Source organism: Polypterus senegalus, chromosome 6 (assembly GCF_016835505.1).
Source record: "Polypterus senegalus isolate Bchr_013 chromosome 6, ASM1683550v1, whole genome shotgun sequence".
Taxonomy (NCBI): domain Eukaryota; kingdom Metazoa; phylum Chordata; class Cladistia; order Polypteriformes; family Polypteridae; genus Polypterus; species Polypterus senegalus.
This window is the reverse complement of record NC_053159.1, coordinates 47,808,586-47,832,976: the sequence shown is the minus strand read 5'-3', so window position 1 is coordinate 47,832,976 and position 24,391 is coordinate 47,808,586. Positions and strand designations below refer to the sequence as shown.

Below are 24,391 nucleotides of genomic sequence, written 5' to 3'. Positions count from 1 at the left end.
ACTGGTGAAAATGTAGAAAAGGATCTGGATGGACTGGGAAGACAGGGATATAAATAGATGATGGTGCTGCAAATCATTTTGGGTTATGTGTTTTCAATTCACGATTCACAATAGTATTTGATGAAAAAGGGTCATGTATGTTTTGTGTAGGTCACTATGACTCACCAAGTGGGACCACCCCCACTGATGATTTTCAGTAGAAATTCTCCAAGTGGCCCCCCTGCTGACTGTTGACAATTATTCTGGGTCTCAATGAGACAAAAATGGCAAAAGTTGGTCACGAAAAAAAAAAAGTAACCACTACTTTAGATCTCTGCTCCTGAATTATTTCTATTGCAACTTGCTTGGACTTTGATGTCTACAATTTTTCAGTTCACAGCTCTTCTGTTATCCTACTTTATCATCATATCAAGACAACTCATCTAGGTTCATGCTTTAACTAACTAAATCTAAAATGTATTTTCATTTATTTTGAAAATGTAACAAAATATCATTTATGCTTGTTTAATTTGACATGCCCTCTTTCACACAATTTACTGCTTTGCAGCCTCCATGATCAGTGGCCCTTGATTACAGTTTTTATTTGTGTCGATCATTTTAACTTATTCTGGTGATTTTTTTTTTTTGTATTGAATTCTGAGCATCATGTGTAAATGACATTATATAGAAGCACATGGGGTTGATTTTGTTGTAACGCTTAGTGTTGCATTTCTATTTGTGCACATTTTTGTAGGAGTGACGTCAGTGGTACCATTAAGGTAATAAATACATAGATTACAATACTGCCCTTAAAGAATAAATTCATATCATTGTGTGTTTTTACTTATTAATGATATTTTGACCTTCAGTCAGGGTTGTGTCCGTATTTTTTTTTATCTCTTTTACGCAAAAAAATCTAAAGATTTTCAAAGCTCTACACTTCATCTAACATACATAAGTAAACATGTTTGAGAAATGACTCAAATGTTGAAATAAATCTATAAACTTGAAAGTACTGTATATATTTTATACATCTTTGCAAAGATGGATTGAGTTGTATTGCCTGTAATGTTTATCACCTGCCTGTTTGTTCTTTAGCTACCCATTCATTTTAGTCCATATATTTATTTTTTTAATTTATTGCACTTATTGGTTTCATGCAGCGCATACTATTTATGCAAATGAGCCATCTTATCATTAACTTAATTCTTGTACGCACCTTTTTTACCATACCACAATGGACTTCCTTATAATTCTTGGCCTACACAGAATTACTTATCGTCTTTCAAAATGTGGTTAACTTTTAGTGAAAACTTGTGACTTAGATCTAAAAATTTGACATCTATCCTTTCCATTTTTGGAAAATGCTTTTATTATTAGTATTGTTTGGTTCCAGTTCTTGCATAACTACTCAGATAGTTATTCACTTATTTATAAATCTATTAGGTCTCTTTATTATTTGGATATCAGTTTTAATATGCCTTTCTATGATATGTACTTATGTTTTATTGAAATGTTTTATCTGTCACTACTATATACTACTGCATAATCAATCAGAATATTCATGCCAATTTAGGCAATCAAATTTAATTAGTGCTGTCATTGCACATACATTTGCATTGTAGGTTTTTGTATTTTGATAATTTTTTAAAATGCATCTGCAACATTACTTATGTAATAGATGCTTTATAAGGGTTATTCATGATCAAGAACAAAGGAAAGCTATTAATCAAATACTTATGCCACAACTATACATACTTGGCAAACCCTTCTCACATCTTGTCTACATTTCAAGCAGACTTTCCAGCTTCATTGCTATCTCCACAGAAGTAGACCTTGGAGCATAGAGAGTCCTGCAGCCTTCGTCTTTTGCCAGTCTATCTCCACTGCCAAGAATGACTTTCTGTTTAAGCTTAATCATCCCAATCTGAACCAAACTCCTTTCAGCCTAAAGCATACTTGTCTAAAAAAACTGAACCACTGCTTACTACAGCTTGTAACAATGCAAAATGTTTTAGGAAATCTGTGTTTCCTTTTCATATATATTTTACTTTTAATTCTGTGCCACTGCTGCTAACCTTTTGTATTTTCATTTTCGGAAGTGCCTTTTCAAAAGAAATAATTCTAAAATCCTTCAGTGACAAACCAAATTCTTGTGTATCTTTTCTGTCGCTGCTGATATTAAAGTAACTTACTGCTGGATTATTTCTCAATTAAAACAATACTAATATTCTTGGACAAATTAATGTAAGTATTTACAAGAGCAGTTCTTGGCCTAATTTGAAAATTTCAGATTGTTATGCTTTAAATCCAAAATGGGAGGCAAAACACTTCCAAAAAGAATTACCATACTTTTAATGGCTTAATCAATTTGTTAAAGGAAACAAAAAGAAAAAATGAAAGAATATAATAATTATTAAAACAATACATATGAAAAGAAAAGATAATACAAGAAATAAAAGAATAAAGCAACCAACAAACAAGAACAATAAATTCACTAAAGAAAAAATTCAAAAATTGAAAAAAAAAATGACTAGAGATAAGTTAGCAAAAATTAAAATGACAATCCAAAAGATAAATCTAAGAGGCAGGCAAAATTTCTGAAGAAGCACAGAAATCCTTTACCAGTAAGTCTCCTAATAGACTTAATAAACTAAGCTATAACTGTAATAGCAAACGTACAAAAGGCAAAAGAAAGACAGAATATAAAAGGAGCCAAAAACACATGCTAATGTTTGCTAATGACATAAAAATGTTTTGTTCCATACAGACTTAAATATACCTCTCAGGTAAGTGCGATCCTAAAGACTGCATTACTTGAGGGTCTTTACTCAAGGGATTGGGAGCAAGTGAAACATGTAAAGAAAAAAATAAATGGTGCTTGATACTCCTCTAACTCTAATGCACATGGCTTTAGCGATTAAACGCACCTCGAAATATTGACACCATTTTATTAGGCTTAGGAATTGCCAGGCATCTCACAATACAATTTTATCCCATAAGCTTGTGTCACTATGTGATAATTTTTTTATATTGTAATATATTAAGTATTGTGATTTCGTTCTATAGTTTGTTGCAATATATTATTCTTTGATTTTGACTAAAATTGAGTCAGTATAGACAAAAACTAAATAATAAGATAATAATATTAGCAATGCCATTTACATACTTTTTATAGTGGAACTGGATTTCAGATATCACAGCAATCTCTAAAGTAAGAGTGACAATGCTCATTATTGTACATGTACTTTATTTAACTAATTAGGTTTAGTCCTGGGTGATCTAGCGGGGCTATCACTCAGCAATTGAGATTTGATTGTGTTTAAAAATATACAAATGCGTGCTTAAAAAATGTTGTTACCTACATAAATATATGTTGAGACTATGTTGCCATGGAATGCATGTAACACCAAACACTAAGCATCTGCAGAAGATTGCTGAATATAAAACAAGTAATTTTTAATAAAATGTTTTCCCTCTCTACTTTTTTTTAATAACATCCTTTTTTGAATTCTAAATTCACTACAAATCAGCCCTCAAGCTCTTTTGTCAGCTGGTTTACTTGAAATTACATACTGTATGTTATATTATTTAAACAGTATGAAATATGGAAGAAGTCTATTCAGTTCATTTGGTATTGTAAAGAATAATTTACCCCTTTATTGTATTCAGATCCTGTTTAAACGTTGTCAAGATTTCTTAAATTACATGATTCAGTTTCTTGTTGGAGATTTCCATGTCCCTTTGAAGAAGTAATGATTTTTGTCCTCTTTATTCAGTGCTCTTATCCTTAATTTCCACTTGTTTCCTTGCGTATGTAATACACTTTAGAAAGAATTCTGATGGTCATTTTTGACAATGCCTGTGAGAATTTTGAATTCTTGGATGAGCCTCTCCTTTGGCCTTCTTTGCTTTGAACTAAAACATATTTTATTTGCTTAGCTTGTTAGAGTCGGACACACCGTTTAAGTCAATGTCACTTTAACCAGCTTCTAGTCGTAGGGTATGCTAGTTTTGTTGACTGCAGTCTCTGATATCCTTGTCAGACAATGTCCATTTAAATGACTGGAAGTCACTGCCCATGTCACATTTACTGACTCAGTGCCGAACTTCTAGTACAGTCATGCTTGCCCCCTTTTTTAACAGCCAATAGCTTGCAGCCTGACAGAGTTGGTGCTTTATAAAGGGTTGACATGTACAGCTGAGTTAAGCTTCAATCTCTGCCTTTTTTTTCTTTTTTTATTCTGTTGTGATATGTAAAAAAAACACAAGACATCTGACAGACGAGCATCTCTTCTGTTTGTGAGGTCCAAATCACCCATGTTCTTTATTCCTTTATTGTACATTAAATGCATTACACTTCCGGCAGAGCATTCATTGCTTGTCAGCTGTCACGTACACATTTTCCAAACCCTAAAACAACTGAGGTCTATCCTGTATTCACAATTAATGTTACTAGTCTACCAGTCAAACTTCTCTACTTGTTCACTACAGCTGAACTATAGAACATTTGATGCAGTCCTAAATTGCCTTGATACTGACCTTAAATTAGCAGTAACACCAACCAATGTGAACTGTGAACAACTAAAAACAAAAGCAAAAACACTCACTCACTCACTCACTCACTCACTCACTCACTCACTCACTCACTCACTCACTCACTCACTCACTCACTCACTCACTCACTCACTCACTCACTGTAGCCTGTTCATTTCTGATAATAACATCTTCTTTTGTTTCACTTTGTACTTCTTAGTACTTGTATGCTAATTACTAACAATGAATAGTCAATCAAATTTAACTGGCCATTGCCTGGTTAAAAACAAAAACAATGATCCTTTGATAAGACAAAAAAATTACTTGAGACTGGCATTAATTTAGCAGCAATTCCAAAACAATCACAAAGTAGAATAGCACTATTAAGAAACAAAAATAAAACTACAAAAACAGACCTGCTCACTTTTGTAAATCTGGAAACCACTTTCTTCGATGTTGTGCTGTGAAAAACAAAATTAACCCAAATGCATGGTTTAATTGTAGAAAGATGATTTTCCATTGCCGTCTCTGCAGTAGTGCTACATTTGTAGTACACCATCTGTTGGAATGTAAAACAAATATATTTTGTTACCCAGGCATTAGTTCATTGCTTCTGTATTCCAACATGTGGTGCACTACACTTGTCAGCATTGTTGCATACATTTCTAGGCTTACCTTTGGTAGAAAACATGATTAAAAAATCCTTACACTTTCCTCATAGTATTGATGACATATTATTCCAAAAATATTACACATTCTCCACTGCATTCATTTTTTATCAGGTGTAAGAACATCCAGGAGGGAGACTGAGATTTGTAAATATTTGTTCTTATTATAATTTGCTAGTATTAATTAATTTGGAATTTTATTAAACATATATCTGAAACTACTTACTGATCTGTTCTAGTGTTTTACTTTCATATTGTCTCACGTTTTGAGAGTAGCTTTTCCTGGTCAAGAATGCTGATGTTAAATTTATGCATTTCTCTTTTTTCCAGTATTAAACAAGAGTTAATGTTATATTTTTAATATTTAGACAGGCAAAGGAATACAAGGTTTTGGGGAATACATTACTCTTACTACTAATATTCTTCTTAGTTCATATTACTAGATCTCTAACATGTGGAATCCCTGAAATGTCTCAGCAACTACTTCTGATTGAAATACAAAACACATTACACTTGAACTCCGGAAGCAAGACAGCAGTCAGGGCGGTCTCTCTCCCTCAGTATGCAGTACGCAGTCCTTGGTTAAATCGGTGTTATGATGCACAGAGCCAGAGAACAGAGCAGTCTTTAAAGTATTGAAATAAATGCTCGGAAATCAAGGGCCTCATAGGGTCAATGGCACACTTCCCCTCCCAATAAAAAGGACTACTTAGGAGGCCATGTTCCCAAGCAGCCTCCCATTTCAAACAGACTACTGGACACTTCTTTTTTACACTCTCCTGTGATTCATTTTGCTTAGGGGCATTTAAGTAACAACAAGGCCATGTTAGTATTATAGGTTAAGGTAAAAGAAACTGCAACTTATCCCAACATTACCCTGCCCATTTATATTTAGATTGATGGAGTGTCTAAATTAGTCTAAATTGAGCAGGGCTCCAGGACAAAGATCACCTAAGTGTTTATGATTCAATTAAATACAAAGAGAGAAAATGGAAACAAGATTAAATTAAGTTGGTGAGCATCAACATGCAGCATGTGTGTGAATGTGGTTATGTACAACCCATAATCACATAACATGTTTACAGGGTTCTCCAATATCCAGTGCATATGTATGTACTTTATATAATGCTTATTTATTTGAGTGAATCAAAGTGAGGCTCCGTGGGTAGCTTTTCCACCCTATACTGGAGTTCTTAGGACTTTGTTCATTATCAAGGTATGATGAATGTCTAGTGGAATGTACTATATATTTTCATATGTTTGAGATGATTTTCACTCTTATTTCTGTTTCCTTTAATTGATAAAATATATTTGAGCAGGGTAATTGTTGTAGCTAATGTGTTTGTGTTACCATATTTGTTTGTGAACAACAATGGATTTGCACTCAGTGAACAAAAGGGCTAATTTATGCTTTGGCAAAAGAATGCCTTGTGGTTTTAGAATTTTACTTACAAGGTTATTCGTTTTAAATTAAATTTACTTTATCCAAACCGCTTCAGCATGCTAGTGCTCCAAATAAATGAAGAAATGTATACAATTGGTGTTCAATGACTATGTATGCTTCTGTTAGAAAGATCTCGCTGTAGAAAAGTGCTGTATTAAATAAAGTTGGTTGCATTTGAGATGGGTAACAACAGTGAAGAACAGATGAGATTACCATGTCCTTGTATAATTTAAAGCCTGTATGAACTTGCAGATTTGAGTGTGTAGTGTGTATGTGTAAATGTTGATACTCTGCATCATACATCTTAAAGAGTGTAAAACCACAAGACAATATGTGAGGTACGATAATAGAAACAATCCTTCCTATAGTAATGGGATGCTTTTTTCCTCATTTCAGTTATTGCACTGAACTATACTATAGAAAATCTGTCATGGTATATATAATGTAGACTGTGAGGAAATGTTCTTCTCTATTTATATGTATTTTTTCTTCTGTTTGTGCTAATACAAGTGTATATCATTTGTCAAAGATTTGCAAACATAAAATGGTCTGCTTTATATTATTTTATTTCTCCCATTGGAAATAATGAAGAACACCCAGAATAACATTTGCCAAAAATATTTTTTTTTGGTTGTGTTAACAGGCAAAAGTGCTTCTACTGTTTTCTAATGGAATATTTTAGTAGGCTGGTTAGATGATTATTGGTTAGAAAAGCTGAATCAAAGTGCCTGCATTAACATTATAGACATTCAACACTGCACTTAAGTTTGAAATAATGATGTAATAATAATATGGCCTCATGCTTATACTATTAATTAGTCTTTACATGGTGATATTTAGAACCAAGAACAAAATATTTTGCAAAGAAGGTTTACTACCAAAGGCAATAAAATAATATGCAATTATAAGGTAAACAACTTTTTTTGACTAAATAAAAATACAGCATCATGAATTATTATTGCCTTGTTGCTTTTAAACTATAAAATGTCTTATAATAGAATACCATGTGAAAGGTGCTACAGAAACTAAAGTTTGATACCCTGGTTAAAATGGTGCCTTATAAATAGATACACATTCAGAAGGATGAACTGCACAAAACTGAAAAGGCAGCTTTCTGTTATGTGGTAACATTGTACTCTTGGATATTTGTGAGTTTATGTTTATGGCTAATTGTAAAACACAGGCAATCAGTGCAGTCTTAATTGATTGTATGGACTGAATGAACTTTAATGTCTGATACACATTAACTCTGGACCAATACAATATTTCTTCAAAGGGCGGTTATGTATAGATAATAACGAATGTGCCAATACAAAGCAGCCCCACAAACTAATATGAGAGTAACATGAATTAAATGTAATAACAGCTAATGTTACATTTTTAAGAATTCCTTTTGAATCCAAAGCCTACCTCCATATTTTCTTGCTGTCATAAATAGCAGAACAAATTCAAAAGGTTGCTGGTTCTCTCCAGATACTTTGGGAATAATGTCCATACCTCTGTACTGTAACACACAGATTCAGAAAATGGACAGATTAAAAAAATAATCAAACTTTTAACCTTAATACTTACCATAAAATCTTTAATCATATTAAAACATGTAAGCTGTAATAAAGCAAAATCACACCACTTTGAATGAATAAAACATTAACAAAATTATTGCAAATTACAAAGAAAACTCCAAACACATTCATTATAAAATACATTGCTAATACAGTATAGTTTAGATGTTTAATTTTTTTGATAACTTCAGTTTTTTATTCTGTTTCAAGGTCTGGGTCACTTGAGGTCATGGCTAAGATGGTGCTTTTCAAAACAGTAATATATACAGTACCATACAAATTAGCATGCCATGCCGAACTGAACAGCAGTCAATTCTCAGCCAAACAAACATGCAAATGCACACATACATCATACCAGTTTAGATCTTTCAATTAAACCAAAAACTTAAATTTAGTTTACACGAGGGATGCATGATCCCTAGTGGAAAGCCACAACATTACAAAGAGAATATGCAGCGCTTCTATGGGGAGACTTTTTACAGAGAAACCAATCTCAGTCTTTAGAGCTAGTGTGATATTTAACACTGACTGTTGAGCTGCACTATACAACAGGAAATAATTACTGCTAAAAATATCACAGTGAAATGTAAGAAAAAATGAACACCAATTCCAGCACTTATTTTTTCACAAAGTACAATGTAGAAGTAAACAGTAATTTGTAATTTTTTTTCTATTGAATATCTATAGCTTTTAACTCAGATGTTCTCGTTCACCTATTTTTTGATATTTGATATGCTCTTGATTTTTAAATTTCTAAATGTGCCAAATCATTCAGGAACATTAATGTATACAATTTTAGTATGATGTGAAGGCATTTGTGCATGATATGTATTCAGCAGAATGTTTGCTATGAAATATTCAGGCATAGGTAAATAATAAAAAGGGCATCATCTGTTGCACATTTCTTTTTATTATTTCTTTTAATGATATGAATATGGTTTACTATGCTTGAAGATGTACCAAATTTTATGTGACTGTTTTTATCAGATATGTTCAGTAATGAATGTTTTCACTTGTTAATTGTTCATTTGTCAACACTGGTGCCTGACCTCTGGAGTGCTTTCTACATGCCACACAAGTTGACGCTTCTGAGCAGAACACTGCTTAAATATTAGCAATCAATGATACTTTATTAGCTTATTAAATGAAGTTAAAGTCCATATTTTAGGGTTTCCATTTCAAACTGGTAACAGATAACTCTGTCTTACTTTGCCAATACAGGTACTAAAATTAGCTGACCATAGTACAAAGTAGGTGACTCTAAAGATTTTCTGTCTTAGAAATTATTTTTGGAACATTTTTGTATTAATTTTTCTCACTATTATTTAATTTTAACATTATTCCATTTGCAGCAGCATTTTGTGGTTGTTTTCTTGACGTTTTGCCATTTGAGTAAGAGTTGCAAGTGTACAATCGTAAACTTTTGTGTAGAACCTTGTGCACTGTTGAACGTGGCAGCTGTAACTATCTAACAGCAGTATGGATAGATTTTGTAGGAGAACAAGCAAAGGATTATCTTACATGATCGATGTTTTCCTCCGATATTCGTTGTCGTCCACACTTTTCTTTATCCAATACTGTCCCTGTCTCCATAAATTTCTTGTGCCATGTACGAATTGATGGATGTGACGGTGGATGTTTTCCATACTTAGTCCTGTAGTTTTGCTAAGTCTGCTTATTTCAATAAACCACGATACACATTGTGCCTTTTCTAGAGGAGCAGCAATTTTTTAGGGGTTTATTCAACAGCCTCTCTTTCATCAACAGGGTACCTGAAGTACCCAAATGTAATGTGATTACAAACTTTGATAACGACTGAGTACATAGGACAAATTTGATTAGCATATCTCATCAATTGCCTTTTTAGTAATTCTTTGAAATTGTAAAGATTGTGGACACCCTGCCAGAAATGCAACATTATGTGATATGAATAAAACATGGATAACCATAGATGCATGTGTTCTATTCTTCAGCTACATATGATATTTGAAGTAAATAAATCTAGCAATGAGAATGTTAATGTGAAGTTTTCACAATAAGCCAATGTTCGACTTTCAATACATCCTGAATATTTTTTTTTGTATTTGACTTCCATAACAAATGAAAACTTTTATGGGCTGGAGGTTATTTTAATATGTTTTAATGTTGACTAGCTAATTTAGTGTAGTTTACTGTATTTTATAATGTGCATTTACTTAATTTATTTACTGTCATGCCTTTTAACTGAAAAATAAATACTGATTAAAATAATAGCCACATGAATAAGTAAATAGCAAAAGAATTCAGGATATATCAATTTACAAAATCTCCGGTAAGTTGCTTTTGTAAAAGCCTGCTTTTCAAATCAGATTGTGAACAATTCGCATTGTCAGATACAGTGCCGGATTTAGACTTGATAAGGCCCTAAGCTATTTGAGACATGGGGCCCTTTATAAGTATATATGACAATTGCTCACTCGGACAATTTGTTTTGGGGGCCTCCAAGAAGGCGGGGGCCCTAAGCTATAGCTTATACGTAAATCCTGCACTGGTCAGATATATGATATTTGTAGTTGTGAGTTTTATGTTTGCGTCAGTACATGCAGCACCTGTGCTTCAATTCTATATAAGGAAGTCAATGACACATAATAGGAGACTCGTGCATATGGCAAGCCATTTTATCATATTGATGCTGTTCCTTGACTAGTCATAATGATGTCCAAATCTAAAATATAGCACGTTATTTTTAACATATAATTTTGACTAATCAGAATGTGAATTAATAAGATATATATTTGACAGGCTTTCCCATTAAGTTCTGTGGTGTTTTTAAGATATCTGTAATTTTATATTTTACTTTTTATTTTATTTTATTTTTTATTTATCAAAAACTGCATGTTGTATACTTTTAATATATCATATCATGTCATTTTCTAACCTGCTTAATCCAGACCAGGGTCAATGGGGGTGCTGGAGCTTATCCCAGCTCTCATATTCCACAAGGTAGGAACAAACCCTGCACTGGGTGCCAGTCCATCGCAGGCTGAACACATACACCCACTTGGGCCAGTTTAGGACTGCATGTCTTTGGACTGTGGGAAGAAACTGGAGAACCCAGGAGGACACAGGGAGAACATGTAAACTCCATGCAGGGAGTACCTGGGATACAAACCCCAATACTATGAAGCAGCTGTGCTACCTCACTGAACCACAGTGATGCCTGTCCTTTAATTATAAATTAATGAAATATCCGTAATACTAATCTTGCCTAGTGAAATGCATAATTACAAATATTAAAAAGTCTATGGAAGTCAATTGGAAAAATACCCCAGGTTTTACTAATCAGAATGGGATTAAAGACATACATGACTTGAATTTTGACTAGTTAAACTGTAATGAATTTAGACTAGTCAAAATGTAGTTGTAGATTTTGGAAAAGGATTTAGTATGAAATTTAGATGAGTCATTAACAAATGACTTATCACATGCTTTTCTGTGTGGTTTCAACTTTGATGATACTAATTGATGGTTTTGTTAACTCTTAAGATTTGTATCAAACTCATATTTTTGTTCATTTTGATCTTTTCCTGATGTGTATTTACACAAATGACCAGCATAGATTTGCTATCCTGTTAGTCCTGTGTATTATAAATGTAATTATTTGCATGCATGTACTGTGATGAACTGGGGCACCATCCAGGTTTGATTCCCTTCTTCACCCTGAAGCAGCTGTCACAGCCAGCAGCCCTCTCATGACTAAGTGTTTGAATAAAATGTTTCAGAAAGTGGACAAATGAGTAAATTAATTCTATAAAATTGATATAATGTTTATGCATTTTATGCAGTATAAGTTATTTTTATTAAAAGTATAATGCTGCCAAAGCCAAACTGTCTTTGTTATCAGTTTGGCCTTAAATTCTGCAACACACTCAAAAAGAAGAAAATCCTCATTACGATTCAATATAATTTCAGTAAGATGTCTCTTGAAACATCTTTCAACTTTCAGCTATAATGTTAAAAGTTCAGTTAAAAAAAGAGGAGAAAATGAAGTACATTCTTTCTGATTCCTGTAAACAGACACATAAAACTCCGCATCTACGCCCACAGTCTTCATTCTTATTAAATGAATGCTTTTTGTTTTTAAACTAAGCACTTATGTTAAATGAATAATTTCTGGCTTAAATTATACATTTTTCCTCTGTGGTTTACAACCAAAATTATACAGAGTCCCTACTATTTCTTTCCTTTTTTGAATTGTGTCCTGCATAACTTCTTCCCAGTGGTATTTTTATACTTTCCCCAAAGTGCCTCTGTCTTTCTTTAATTAACACAGCCAATAATTAGCTGGGAGATATTGTTTATTTCAATTATATGGGCCTGTGGGATTTCATTTAACTATATGTAACAATATATGAATATATTTTTAGTTTTCAGACAATTAACATTGGCATTAATTTTCTAAAGTTCATTGTTACTGGCATATGTGAAATACCAAGGGCAGGGAGTTTGAGCTGTTCTGAACCCTCATACATTACATCCACAAAACTGTAGCCTTGATAAAAGATGATCAGAAAATTGCAGCAAAATGCCCAAAGGTAACAATGATATATTAGAATGTATACTTAGTAATACTATATACTCTGCAACATGCCTAGCTCATGATTTCCAGTGGAGTTTAAGGTGCTATCTTCTATCTAAGAGTTCATACTTGGTCCATGATTGTTCAGTCTGTTTTTTGCCACACACCTCCCACCCAGATAGTCAGAAACCAAAGCTGTGTTGAGGCCTGAGAAACACTGAGAATGTTTATTTCTAAATTACAGCTTTAATGAAATTTGGAGACAGAGTGAAGGCATTTTAGTAAACAATTGCTGTGTGGTTTCTTCAATGCACCGAGGGAAGACAGAAGAGACACAGTATAGAGAGTGCATTTTGTTAATCCCTAGAGTATTGTTCAAATAATAGCTGCTTATTTCTGCAATTTCTTTCTTTCTTTAATAGAAAAAAATAAAAAGAAACATAGAAAAATAGTACCACAGAGAAGCACTAACAAAATAGAAGAAAGCAAGCTTAAACCTACTTTAAAATGGATGAACATGAAATAACTGGGGAAAAAAATACTTAATTGAAAAATTGGCTTGTTACTTGGATGCCCTTTCTGCTTTAGAAATAGATGCACTTTGGATTACATATGTACAAAATATGTTATTAAATAGCTTTTGTTAGCTTAGTTCAAAGTTTGAAATTAATTTCTTCAAAAAGTTCAATTTCTGTTTCATTTCATTACACAGAGAAATGATGGAATACCAAGCCCCATGATTCTGCCACGCAGCCTTTTTTTAATGTTAATGGCCATGGCGTTTAATTCTGAATAATTACCTATACTTTTTTGAAATCATAAAATCTGCAGGTTAAAGTATATTTTAACAAAGAGAGTTATATGACAAACTAAAATAAATAATTTATTAATTAGCATTCTTTTGTATCGTACATCTGTAAGTGTGGTGAGCCCCCAGGAAATGAATAAAATATGGATTTGACCCTGAGCCCTTTGTTAGAGTGAGATGAATTTTGCAAGAATGTGCTATTAAAAGTATAATTGTTTATCATCAAAGCTAATGTTCATATGGTTTTTCCCTTTATGTAAAAGAGCAAATGTTTTCATGTGGCTGAAGGCATGAATAGCTATAATACTTTTTGGCAGTGCAAACAAAATATATTTTGTGTATTACTCGGTGTGGTTCATAGCATAAGACATACCAATTTAGCCACATTAGAAAAAGCCAAACATTTGTTTGAAATTTATAATACATATACAGTATACATATATGGTAAATGCAAGTGGTGAAAACAGACAGGCCTGCAGATGCAATGTTTGTGTCCAAGATGGCTATTGCAAATGTGGATTTAGAGAGACAGGTTTAAAAATCTTATGATTTTCTTGATTGTTGGCATTATAGTGTGGTAGGGTAGCACAATTAGATAAGAGAGAAAAATTATTCAAAGTTTTGTAAAATCTGTACAAAAACCATACCAAAACAAAGCTTGTACCAAAATAAAGGATTATTTTTATGATTTGCCAAACAGCACTTTATCATGAAACCCCAAGGAAGAATGTTTGAAAGTACTTCCAGGTAGTACAGTATTTGTTATGATATATAATATATAAAGCAGAGTCAATGTGTGTATGTATGTTTGTTTGTCTGCTATTTAAATCTGCACCGGGCGTCTGATCGGCACCAAACTGGGGATATGGCTCATTTGTGACCAGGAGAAGGTCATGTAGTTATGTTTGGTTGGGAAAAATGTTCATGATGACCTGCAGGGCACCTTTTCACTGACACAATGTTCACCACACGTCCCCGTACTTATCTTCAACAAGATAGCTGCACGTTGCAACAGACATTCACTACAGCGCCATCTAGCGGCAGCTTTGGTCTCTGTGTGTCGCTCTTTTCCCATGTTTCTTTAAATTGCCAAGAGATGGCAGAAGTGTCCAAGTATGAGAAGGCCGACTGCTTTGATCAGGTGAAGGGGAACTGTCGTATGGATGTAAAACGTGAACGACCCAGTGCACGTGAGCGGCTGACACACCCGCATTTCCGCACGTCACACTCCCTCATGCACTGATAGTGCTGTATTTCTCTTGCCAATGTCCGTTATATGCAAGCACATTTGAACAGAGACTCGCCTTAAAAAATCCTTCCCTCACCATTTTCCCCAAACGCAGCACTTGTCTGACTCACAGTACAATTTCAGTGTTGCTCTTTCTGACTGACTGGTGATATTTCCTTGTTTCCGACATATTAAAAATAACGTAAATTCATCTCACTGTGGTGCTTATTCCGTATGTAATATCATGTAACACATTATAATTGTTCTGCTTTTCACTAATATACCCATGCCACCGAAAAAAAGCTGTACAATTGGAACGTCCACTTCAGATGCCACAACAACGTCTATTTCAAGGGCGTCTGAAACGCCACAGCAAACAGAATCCAGAGTGGAGGAACTTACAATAAAATGTCAATCACAAAACTGTTTGTTCTGTTTCTATGTATGTTCTGTTTCTTTCATTTGGGAAATTCACCGGTTATAGATTCCCGGGCAACACGGGGTACTCCTGCTATTATTTAATATAACAAATCTGTTTTTTTATTTATTTCCTTTGACATGTTCATTTACACCAAAGACCTCCTCATGATCTGTTTGTAATGCAACACTAATTATCTAATCAATACTTTCAAAGCTGTGTCACAGATATTTTCAGAAAATTAGGTGTTTATCTAGACCCTACTGAGGAATATTGTCATTTGCCTTGTTCTAACAGGTATCATCAAAGTTGGCCGTTGGAACCCATTGCCAATTCATTACTTGACTGATGCAGCAGAGGCTACTGTAGCAGACATGCTGCAAGATGTGTACCATGTTGTTACACTAAAGATTCAGCTGCAAAGGTAAGATTTGCTAAGCTGATTGCATTTTTCATGTAAAGGAATGGTATATTAACACAACTGTTATGGAGTTTGCATGCTCTAACCAAGTCTGTATTGGCATTCATTAGATCCTATAGATAATTTACATATTGCTAAGGAAAGCAATAATAAATCAGAATTTTCTGATAAGTGGGTGTAAACGTGTGTATGTGAAGAACCGGTATCCCTTTCAGTGCTCTGTTCTTCATCATGTTCTGTGTTGACAGTATTGAATGCAGGCACTGCAAGGCTATTATAGTAAAAGCAAAATAAAATCGATGTACGGATGAATGGATTCAATCTGTATTTTATTGTCAATGTTACACTACCAGCTTGTAAAACATAAAGTGTGTTCTAAGAACATGACTCTTTGTGACTAATGATGCTTGCTAGCTTTCTCTTGTGTGCTTCCATCCATGCTATCCATACAAAAATACAAAAATGCAAGAAAACTCTCAAATCTTCTCAACAAGTGGTCATCAGAGGAAGGCATATTGTATACTTCTGTTTTACAGCTGTGCCAAGCTGGAAGATCTTCCTGCAGAGCAATGGAATCATGCTACAGTTCGCAATGCACTCAAAGAGCTATTGAAGGAAATGAACCAGAGCACACTGGCAAAGGAATGCCCACTTTCACAGGTTGGAATCGATTTTTGTAGCAGAATACTAAATCCATTAGAAAGAAAACAAAGCTTAGTGACAAAAGGCAGAATTCTCCTGATAAAGAAAATGATTTTAAGCATGTTAGTTAGAAAATACATTTTTACGATATTTTTGTATTAATCTAGTGCAATGGGGTGTTGATAAAGTGTTACAAGATGAGCACTTATAATCAGAACCCTAAATAGTCATCAGTGTAAGTGGAAGGAATTCTTCTTTGGCTTGATTTCTTGGCTGCAGAATACTGGACAAAGGTTTTTGTCTGAGAGATGGATTTGAATTGTGGCAAAATGCTGGTTGTCTAAACCAAAACTTGTTTTATTAACATGTTATTAGTCATGTATAGCATTTGTTGTGAATAGAGATATGAGGCATTCATTTTTCTGTGATCAAGTTTTTATTCAATGTTTTAAGTGTTAAGAGGAATAGAGACATTAAAAGTGAAAAACGCTGAGGCATTGGCATATAAAACATGTCTGACATTTGATCTTTCACCTTTCCTTTGAACTACAAACAACAAAGGTTTATTTGACACTGCGAGGTTGGACCCCATAACAGCAGTATATTCTTCTTAAAAATTCTCCTTCTAACTAGTTAGTTCAGTTGTTTTTAAATGATTTAAACACTCAAGTTGCTTTATGAGCAGATTAATAAATTTCTCCTCAGTTACAATGAGGGTATTGCTTTAAAAAATATTCAATTCAAAACTCTGATTTGTCTTTGTCAATTGCAATGAAAAATTACTGAAGACTTTAAATTGCACTGTTAAATGAAAGTGATAATTTAAAATTCAGCAATGATTTTCATTTGCAATAAAATAGGATACTTCTTATGGAGGTTGTGCATCTGTAGTTCCCTGCATCACTTTTGCAGTTTTCCATGCAAACACTTTATCCATTTATCTCTAGATTCCTTTTTGGATTTTGCATGAAGGGCAAATGCTTGCCATAATCCTTACTTAACTTTTCAATTTATTTAATCAATTCCTCAATTTTAAAACCATTTTTATTACTACAACCATTTGGAAGATGCCTTTACACAAGGTGACTTACATAATCAGTATTAATTATGACTGTCAGTCAGTCAGTCATTATCCAACCCGCTATATCCCAAGTACAGGGTCACGGGGGTCTGCTGGAGCCAATCCCAGCCAGCACAGGGCACAAGGCAGGAACAAACCCTGGGCAGGGTGCTAGCCCACCGCAGGGCATACGCACACACACACACACCCCCCACACCAAACACACACTAGGGACAATTTAGGATCACCAACGCACCTAACCTGCATGTCTTTGGACTGTGGGAGGAAACCAGAGCACGTGGAGGAAACCCATGCAGACATGGGGAGAACATGCAAACTCCTCGCAGGGAGGACAAAGGAAGCGAACCCAGGTCCCCTTTCTGCGAGGCAGCAGCACTACCACTGCGCCACCGTGCCGTCCTAATTATGATTGTTTCAAACATATTTTATATTTAGAGAATGGCATATTTCTATTAGAAGCACAGATAGTTTAAGTGACTTGCATAGGGAAGCACAGTATGCTAGGGACATAGAGTAGTGTTGGCTAATGGCCAAGCCACTTCTCCACATTACCTAACTCAAACGAAGCAGGACTGTAAAGAGCCAGAGTGTATTCTAGCAGCATTAGAGATCGTATAACTAATTGTAAATGTACAAGCATTACTAATATAAAATGTTAATATGACACAAAACAAAGTAAACAGCAAAGAACAGTGAATTTATATACAAATATGTATGGTATATATACAAACATAGATATTGCATATTTATATTTACAAATAATTTCATGAAGTTTTTAAGGCCAAATTATATTAAAATTCAAACTTAACTTGATACAAATTTTGGCTTGAAGAAATCCTTTTCCTAGCCTTCCCGGGCTCCTCCAATGCTCTAGCATGCTATAGGCTACAAAGCGATTGAGTTAGTAACAGCCAGTAGCTATTGCAGCCACATTGATCTTCTAGATAAACTCACGGTACTAGCTGACAGGTTTTAATACTGCATGAACAATCATACCCAAAGTCCTAACAAGAACAAAATATGCTACAGTAGACGTCAAATGAGGCACTTTTGATTGTCAAAAACTAATGGTTCCAACTGGTCATTTCACTTCTTCATCAGTCTTCTTTCTAAAATTGTGTTATTCTTTTCTCCTGTTTGACTGGACATTCCGCTGCACACAATGGATCGGTAATCCAAAGCTATAAACCTATTTTTACCATGAGACATGCTCATTTATACTTTACTTGGTGTTCACTGCATGCTGACTCAATCCTGAAGCTGGTTTCCATGAAATAAAATGCCCTCTTACTTTGAACCCAAAGACCTCTCTAAGCAAGTGGCACAGATCTTTCTGCATATTTCTTCAATTTTTAAAACTCTCAGTGCTTTTTAATGTTTACAGCTTCACCTTTTAGCTTGTTCTACATCACTAGAAACCAGCAATTTTAATTACTTCAATTAGATTCATCCATTTTTGCTGTTATCTTTGTTTCTGAATGCATCTTTGTAAGCATCCTGCAATATTACAACCTAACCTTTCAAGAGTATTTCTATCTGAATACTGTTGATAACCTTATAATTTTTAATTCTCTAGTTAGTTTATTACTAATGATTGATTGACCAAAACAATATTTTATTCAGTTTTAAATTCTAAGGTGCACATTCTAAAATATCTAACCATTGTTAGTGGCAAGCTGCATTTTTTTATTTTACTTTTGAAAGGTTTAATATATAATATATTTTACTATAAAGGTAATGAATTTAAAAGCTTACATGTTGTTCACATTGAAACATTTTGCAAATCCTGAAGTATTATTTATCAAGAGGATTAAGTTTTTTTATTTTTCCTAATTTCCCCATGTCCAAAGTGAAACAGAAAGGTTTTGTCACCAAGCCTCCTATTTCTTCAGACTCTCAGTCTATGTTAACCTGAATCTCCTACCAAATCAACCCCTACATATTAAAGTGTTCTTTTTAGGTCTTATAATTGTGGTGAACAACATAAACAACCTCACATTTTTAACTGCCATGTCAGGCTTTACTTTATACACTCAGTAACTAATGTAAATTCCGTGTACTCTCATCATTTTTAACAACCATATTTATTTGATTTAAATATAGCATTGTTCTGCTATATTTAAATCAAGTGAGCAGAATAAACACAGACCATCAGTGGTTTGACCACAGTATGGTTATTCTACTTTGATAGACGCTTATTGATTTTAGGCCAAATTCTTAGAAAATATTACTTGCATTTTACATACATATTGACTGTCAAATACTACCCTCTTCAGATTGTCTTGTTTCTATTTTAGATTGTTATCCCCTAATTAGTAATTACTGTTATCCAAAACTACAAAAAAAATCATTCATTCTGCATATGATAAATTTAAGCGATTAGAAAATATAAACTTAACAAGTAATGGAGAGCAAAACCGAGTTTAAAAGAATTAGTATAGTTAGTTCCAAGATATAGCTTTCTGCAAAACCAAAGTTACTTTGGAGGTAACTGTCAGAGGGGCAGAAGGTTTTAACAGTCCCACAATGCTTTGTAAAGCGGTATGTTTTATATTTCTTTTTATTTCTCTTTGTGTGTATTTTTAGGTTGTACAAATGACAATCCTAAATCCCATTGTTCTCATACAGTACTTGTGTCATATTTCTGAGGCATTTTTAATAAGTAAAATCCTTATATTAAAGGTATAAAATTTGCTTAATATAGATTTCTTTAAAAGGTTTTTGTTAAAACATTGAACATTAGTAAACATCTTTTATTTTCTACCTTCTCATAGTTACAGTACAGTACATATGAAACATGCAAGGAAAGAATACTGTACTTAGAACAATATCCTTCAAAATAACAGATGCATTTTACACTAAGGACTGCATGATTTCAACCAGCCTCTAATTAAACCAGTTAATTCTAATGATTTGTTTGTGTGCAGTCTCGCTCCTTTATTTCAAAATGAATTCTTAATGATTATAAGAAAATGTTTTCAATAACCTCACCTGCATCTCTTTCTCTGTTGATGTTTCATCTTCAGTTCTCTCATGAGAAATTTTTAGTTAAATGATATTAACCCAGAATTTCTTCCAGCCCCTTCCATATTCATTATTTGAAAGAATCTGTGTAACACTGCTTTATTTCCTACAACTACTATTCCTTTCCTAGTGATTGGTCTGGAGCAGAAATCACAATTACAAGGAAACAAATATAACTGAATAATTTCACTTAAATTATGAACTGCTCTAAAAGGGTTTTAGTTTTTCTAATTAGGTCAATATCATTATGAAACACTTTGTTATGCTTTTATTAACTGTATATCAAGACCACATATATTTTACAAGTATGTTCTGCAGTTTAATTCATTTATATGACTGTCTTTCTGTAAAATATTACTTAAATATTCCATTTTTGTTGTTCAAGTTGCACTTTTGATAGTTATGCCATATTTTTAACATTTTGTTAATAACATTATAACTACTTGATTTTAACAAAGACAATGTGATCTTCAGTAATAATTGCCGCAGTCAGTCCACTAGCTGTATATAATACAAGTTTCATGACTCCTGAACAGAAACGCCTTTTGCTCCTTACATTATATCTAGCTTTACAAATTCAAAGTTTCTTTGTATTTGATAGAGAGAGATGGGTAGGAACAGTTGTTTTAATTCAGGGTGACGAGTTAACTTAAACTGAAAAAAGCAATATCAATGCCACCTGCTTTTTATAATGGTAGTAACGGATAGAGTATTTACTGAGCGCCAACTAAAACATAAACAGTGCCAGTCTGCAGTCCTTACATTCCACATTGATTTCAGTTTATGATTCTAGAAACACTCTTTAAACAAAAAAATGTGTTTTCAATTTTCTTATGACTTCTTGGGTTATCGCAACTAGTGCACATTATGATATAGATGAATTAAATTCCATAGTAACAATGAAGTAGAGATATTATTTTTCTTAATTTTAACATTCTGTTCTCTCAGGCCAAACAAACTATTTTACTTTTGAAACTATAAGAGGATGGTTCAGAAATAATATGAAAATACATGAAGGCACAGTATCTGTCAAAAAGCTATCAAAGTATAAAAAGCAAAAATAAGTAAACATGCAAAATTATTGTTAACTTTGTGTAATATTATTTGTGTGTTCATTGTATTTAAAAAATAATAATTTAGTAATTTGTGGTAATATGATGTTGATAGTGTATCTCTTGATATTTGATTGAATTATAAGAGACTAATGTCTTCAGATTTTACTGCAGTGTCCTAAAGTAAGTACAGTATTACTTAAAAATGATATATCTGTTGTTGTCTCCTCAGAGTATGATTTCTTCCATTGTTAACAGTACGTACTATGCCAATGTTTCCTCTACTAAGTGCCAAGAGTTTGGCAGGTGGTACAAAAAGTACAAGAAGATTAAAGGTGAGATGAGACATTTACTTTTGTCTTTCTGTGCTATAAGTTATATGTATTTGTTACAGTTAAAAAGAAACAAGGCAAAAGAGATGGTTTACTTCTGCAAAGTATAGATCACCTCCATGCTATCTATATTCAATTAAAATCGCCCAAACCATCCCAAACTAATTTCTGTGGGCATTGTACTTTTACTGTCATCAAGATATTTATTACAGATGGAACACAGACAAGTTAAATGATTTTCTCATGCTGAGTTTAAAGATGCACCTCTCATTTTTTGATTCCAACTTTCAAGCCACTAGTTTTGACATTGATATGTAAAAATATTTGTATTTTATGTTTGAAACAAGGCAGCCAATGCAAGAAGTGCAAGACAAGAAAGGGAAAGAAAATAAAGAAACATAGACAGGAGCAGGAGTAAACAAATCCAAAGAAATGAAGAAGAAACAAAGAGTCCAACCTTGCATGCTTTCTCTTCATTTTCTGTTCCAGGATTTTGATACAAGCTCAATAATTGAAAACCTGCGTTTGTAAATTTTTACTTTTTGTGTATTTCAAAAGTATATACATCATACATAAGGCAATGTTTTTATAATTGCTTATTTTTCATAAAATTAACCTATCTATTATATAGTAACTTTCACATCTATTATTATATAGTGCCTTTCATATCTATCTGTCTGTCTATCTGGTCATTCTTCATGCTTTTGTGGTTCTCATCATAGTGTCAATACATATGTTGGCCTGTTCAATACCAGACCCATAGGACAAATCCAGACTAAAATGAATTATTCCCTTTCCACCATGCTGCCCAATCTGAGGTCCATGACATCCACAGTCCCCTTATTCTTCATATAACTTGCCCTATAGATGTGAAAAGGAACAGGTGCACCTTCTACCAAAAACCTTTACTACACCTTTCTCTAAATTGCCCACTCCTCTGCCAACTTTCCCATTCTGCTAAAACCCTCACCATAATGTTTACACACCCACCTCCATAATCTTCCAATAACATGCACTTCTGTCTGTCATATACCACATCATATAATCACTACTCCTCTGATTTTTCTCAAGTTTTGCATCCAAGTTTATCATTTACCACACACACAGAATCATTTGTGGCTTTATTTTATTCTATACTTGCTGTGACTCTGCTTAGTCCCATGCAACTCGCTGCGACACAAATTCACATTGTAAGACCCATTGACCCCATCATCTTAAAACATAACTCTCCCCTCAAACTGACTTGTACTACATCCACACCTAATTTTGTTTATAATTAGGACACTTATATTTCCTTGAACATAAATTTTTCCCTCATTTCCTTCAGGCTTGAAAATTTCTCAATTACTTTCTGATTAAATTGAGTCCTTTCACTAAGCCTACCAAAAAATTAGCCTCATATTATTGTCTAGATCAGTGTTTCCCAACCTTTTTTGTATAGTGGCTCACGTTTTGTAACCAAAATTATCCCAAGATGCACCAATATTTTGCTAACCACAAACACATACAGTATATCTCATACACTTGCTCAACTGCCCGAAGGGATGGGACAACCGGAGAAGCCTGTTAAAAAAGGCGCTCCAAGTTCAGTGTTTGCAGACACAGCACTTAGTGAGCACTTCGGTGGCATCTTTTGCCTTCCCCTTTCTTCTTTGCAGGCAATTTGTATGTCCACTATCCACCAATACTGTGAGGCTCGCTAGTGACTGCACACCCAGGGAAAATGATCACTAGCACCCAGGAGTCACATCCCAAGTGCTTTACCATGACAATTGCAAAGCTGCTTTTATGCCAGCTTCTCTGGATGTCAGCGCATGCTCTCAACCTCTTTCCAGACTTATCCTCTTTAGACACACCTTGACCTCCTGTGAAGTTTCTGCAGGAAAAGTCTGTGTATAAGATCACCCTTGATCACTTGCCTGCTGCAAATTTCTTAGGTCAAATCAGCCTGGTCCAAGCTCCTTTATCTTTTTGTTTTCTTCAAGTGAACAGTTTATGAAGGGTTGTTTCATTAAAGAAATAACTGAATTTTCTTTGGTTTCTGAAGTTCCACTTGAAGTTGCCATCTCTCTAAAGTGGCGTTCACTCATCTATAGTTACATTAATGGTGGGTGTGAACTGTGAACCATTGACATGAGCTTGAAATTGTACGTTGACGATTGTCCAATCACATTAGATTAAAAAACATAAATGAATACTAACTTGCTGCCAATAAATGTGGGAGTGTCTCAGGCGCAGAGAGCTGTGTCCTAAAGAAAAATCTGAAAGCAACCAATTAAAAGGCAGCCTCAGGTTACTTGCTTGCCAAAATATAAAGGACTTACATACACTCTCATTTGGCCAGTGCCCTTCACTCAGGAAATATAGGTATTCACACAGAAATTAAACAAATAGTCAGAAACCATTTTTAATGGATGGTAACTTGCTCTGATACCAGGCACGTTATTAAAATAAATGAATTTGTTTCATGATTATTTTAATTAAGTTGAGTGTTTAAAATATTTGGGTGCTCTATAAGGTAATCATGATCTCAAAAATGATCCTTAAATGATCATAGCTAACCCCAGATTAGTTTTAAGTCCTGTGCTCTACTGATCTTAGAGTTGGTTGGGGTTTTGGAAAATATAAACAAGACAGA

General features: G+C 33.8%; 1 protein-coding gene across 10 annotated transcripts in view; it reads left to right on the top strand.

Annotated features, from left to right (window-relative positions):
• Positions 1 to 24,391, top strand: part of satb2 (SATB homeobox 2) — a 218,572-nt gene that overhangs the window by 102,476 nt on the left and 91,705 nt on the right. For all 10 annotated transcript variants that reach the window (XM_039755973.1, XM_039755974.1, XM_039755975.1 and 7 more), the window contains 3 exons: positions 15,499 to 15,625; positions 16,159 to 16,282; positions 21,654 to 21,756. In XM_039755973.1, the coding sequence (XP_039611907.1) occupies positions 15,499 to 15,625; positions 16,159 to 16,282; positions 21,654 to 21,756 (354 nt within the window). The remainder of the gene's footprint in view (positions 1 to 15,498; positions 15,626 to 16,158; positions 16,283 to 21,653; positions 21,757 to 24,391) is intronic.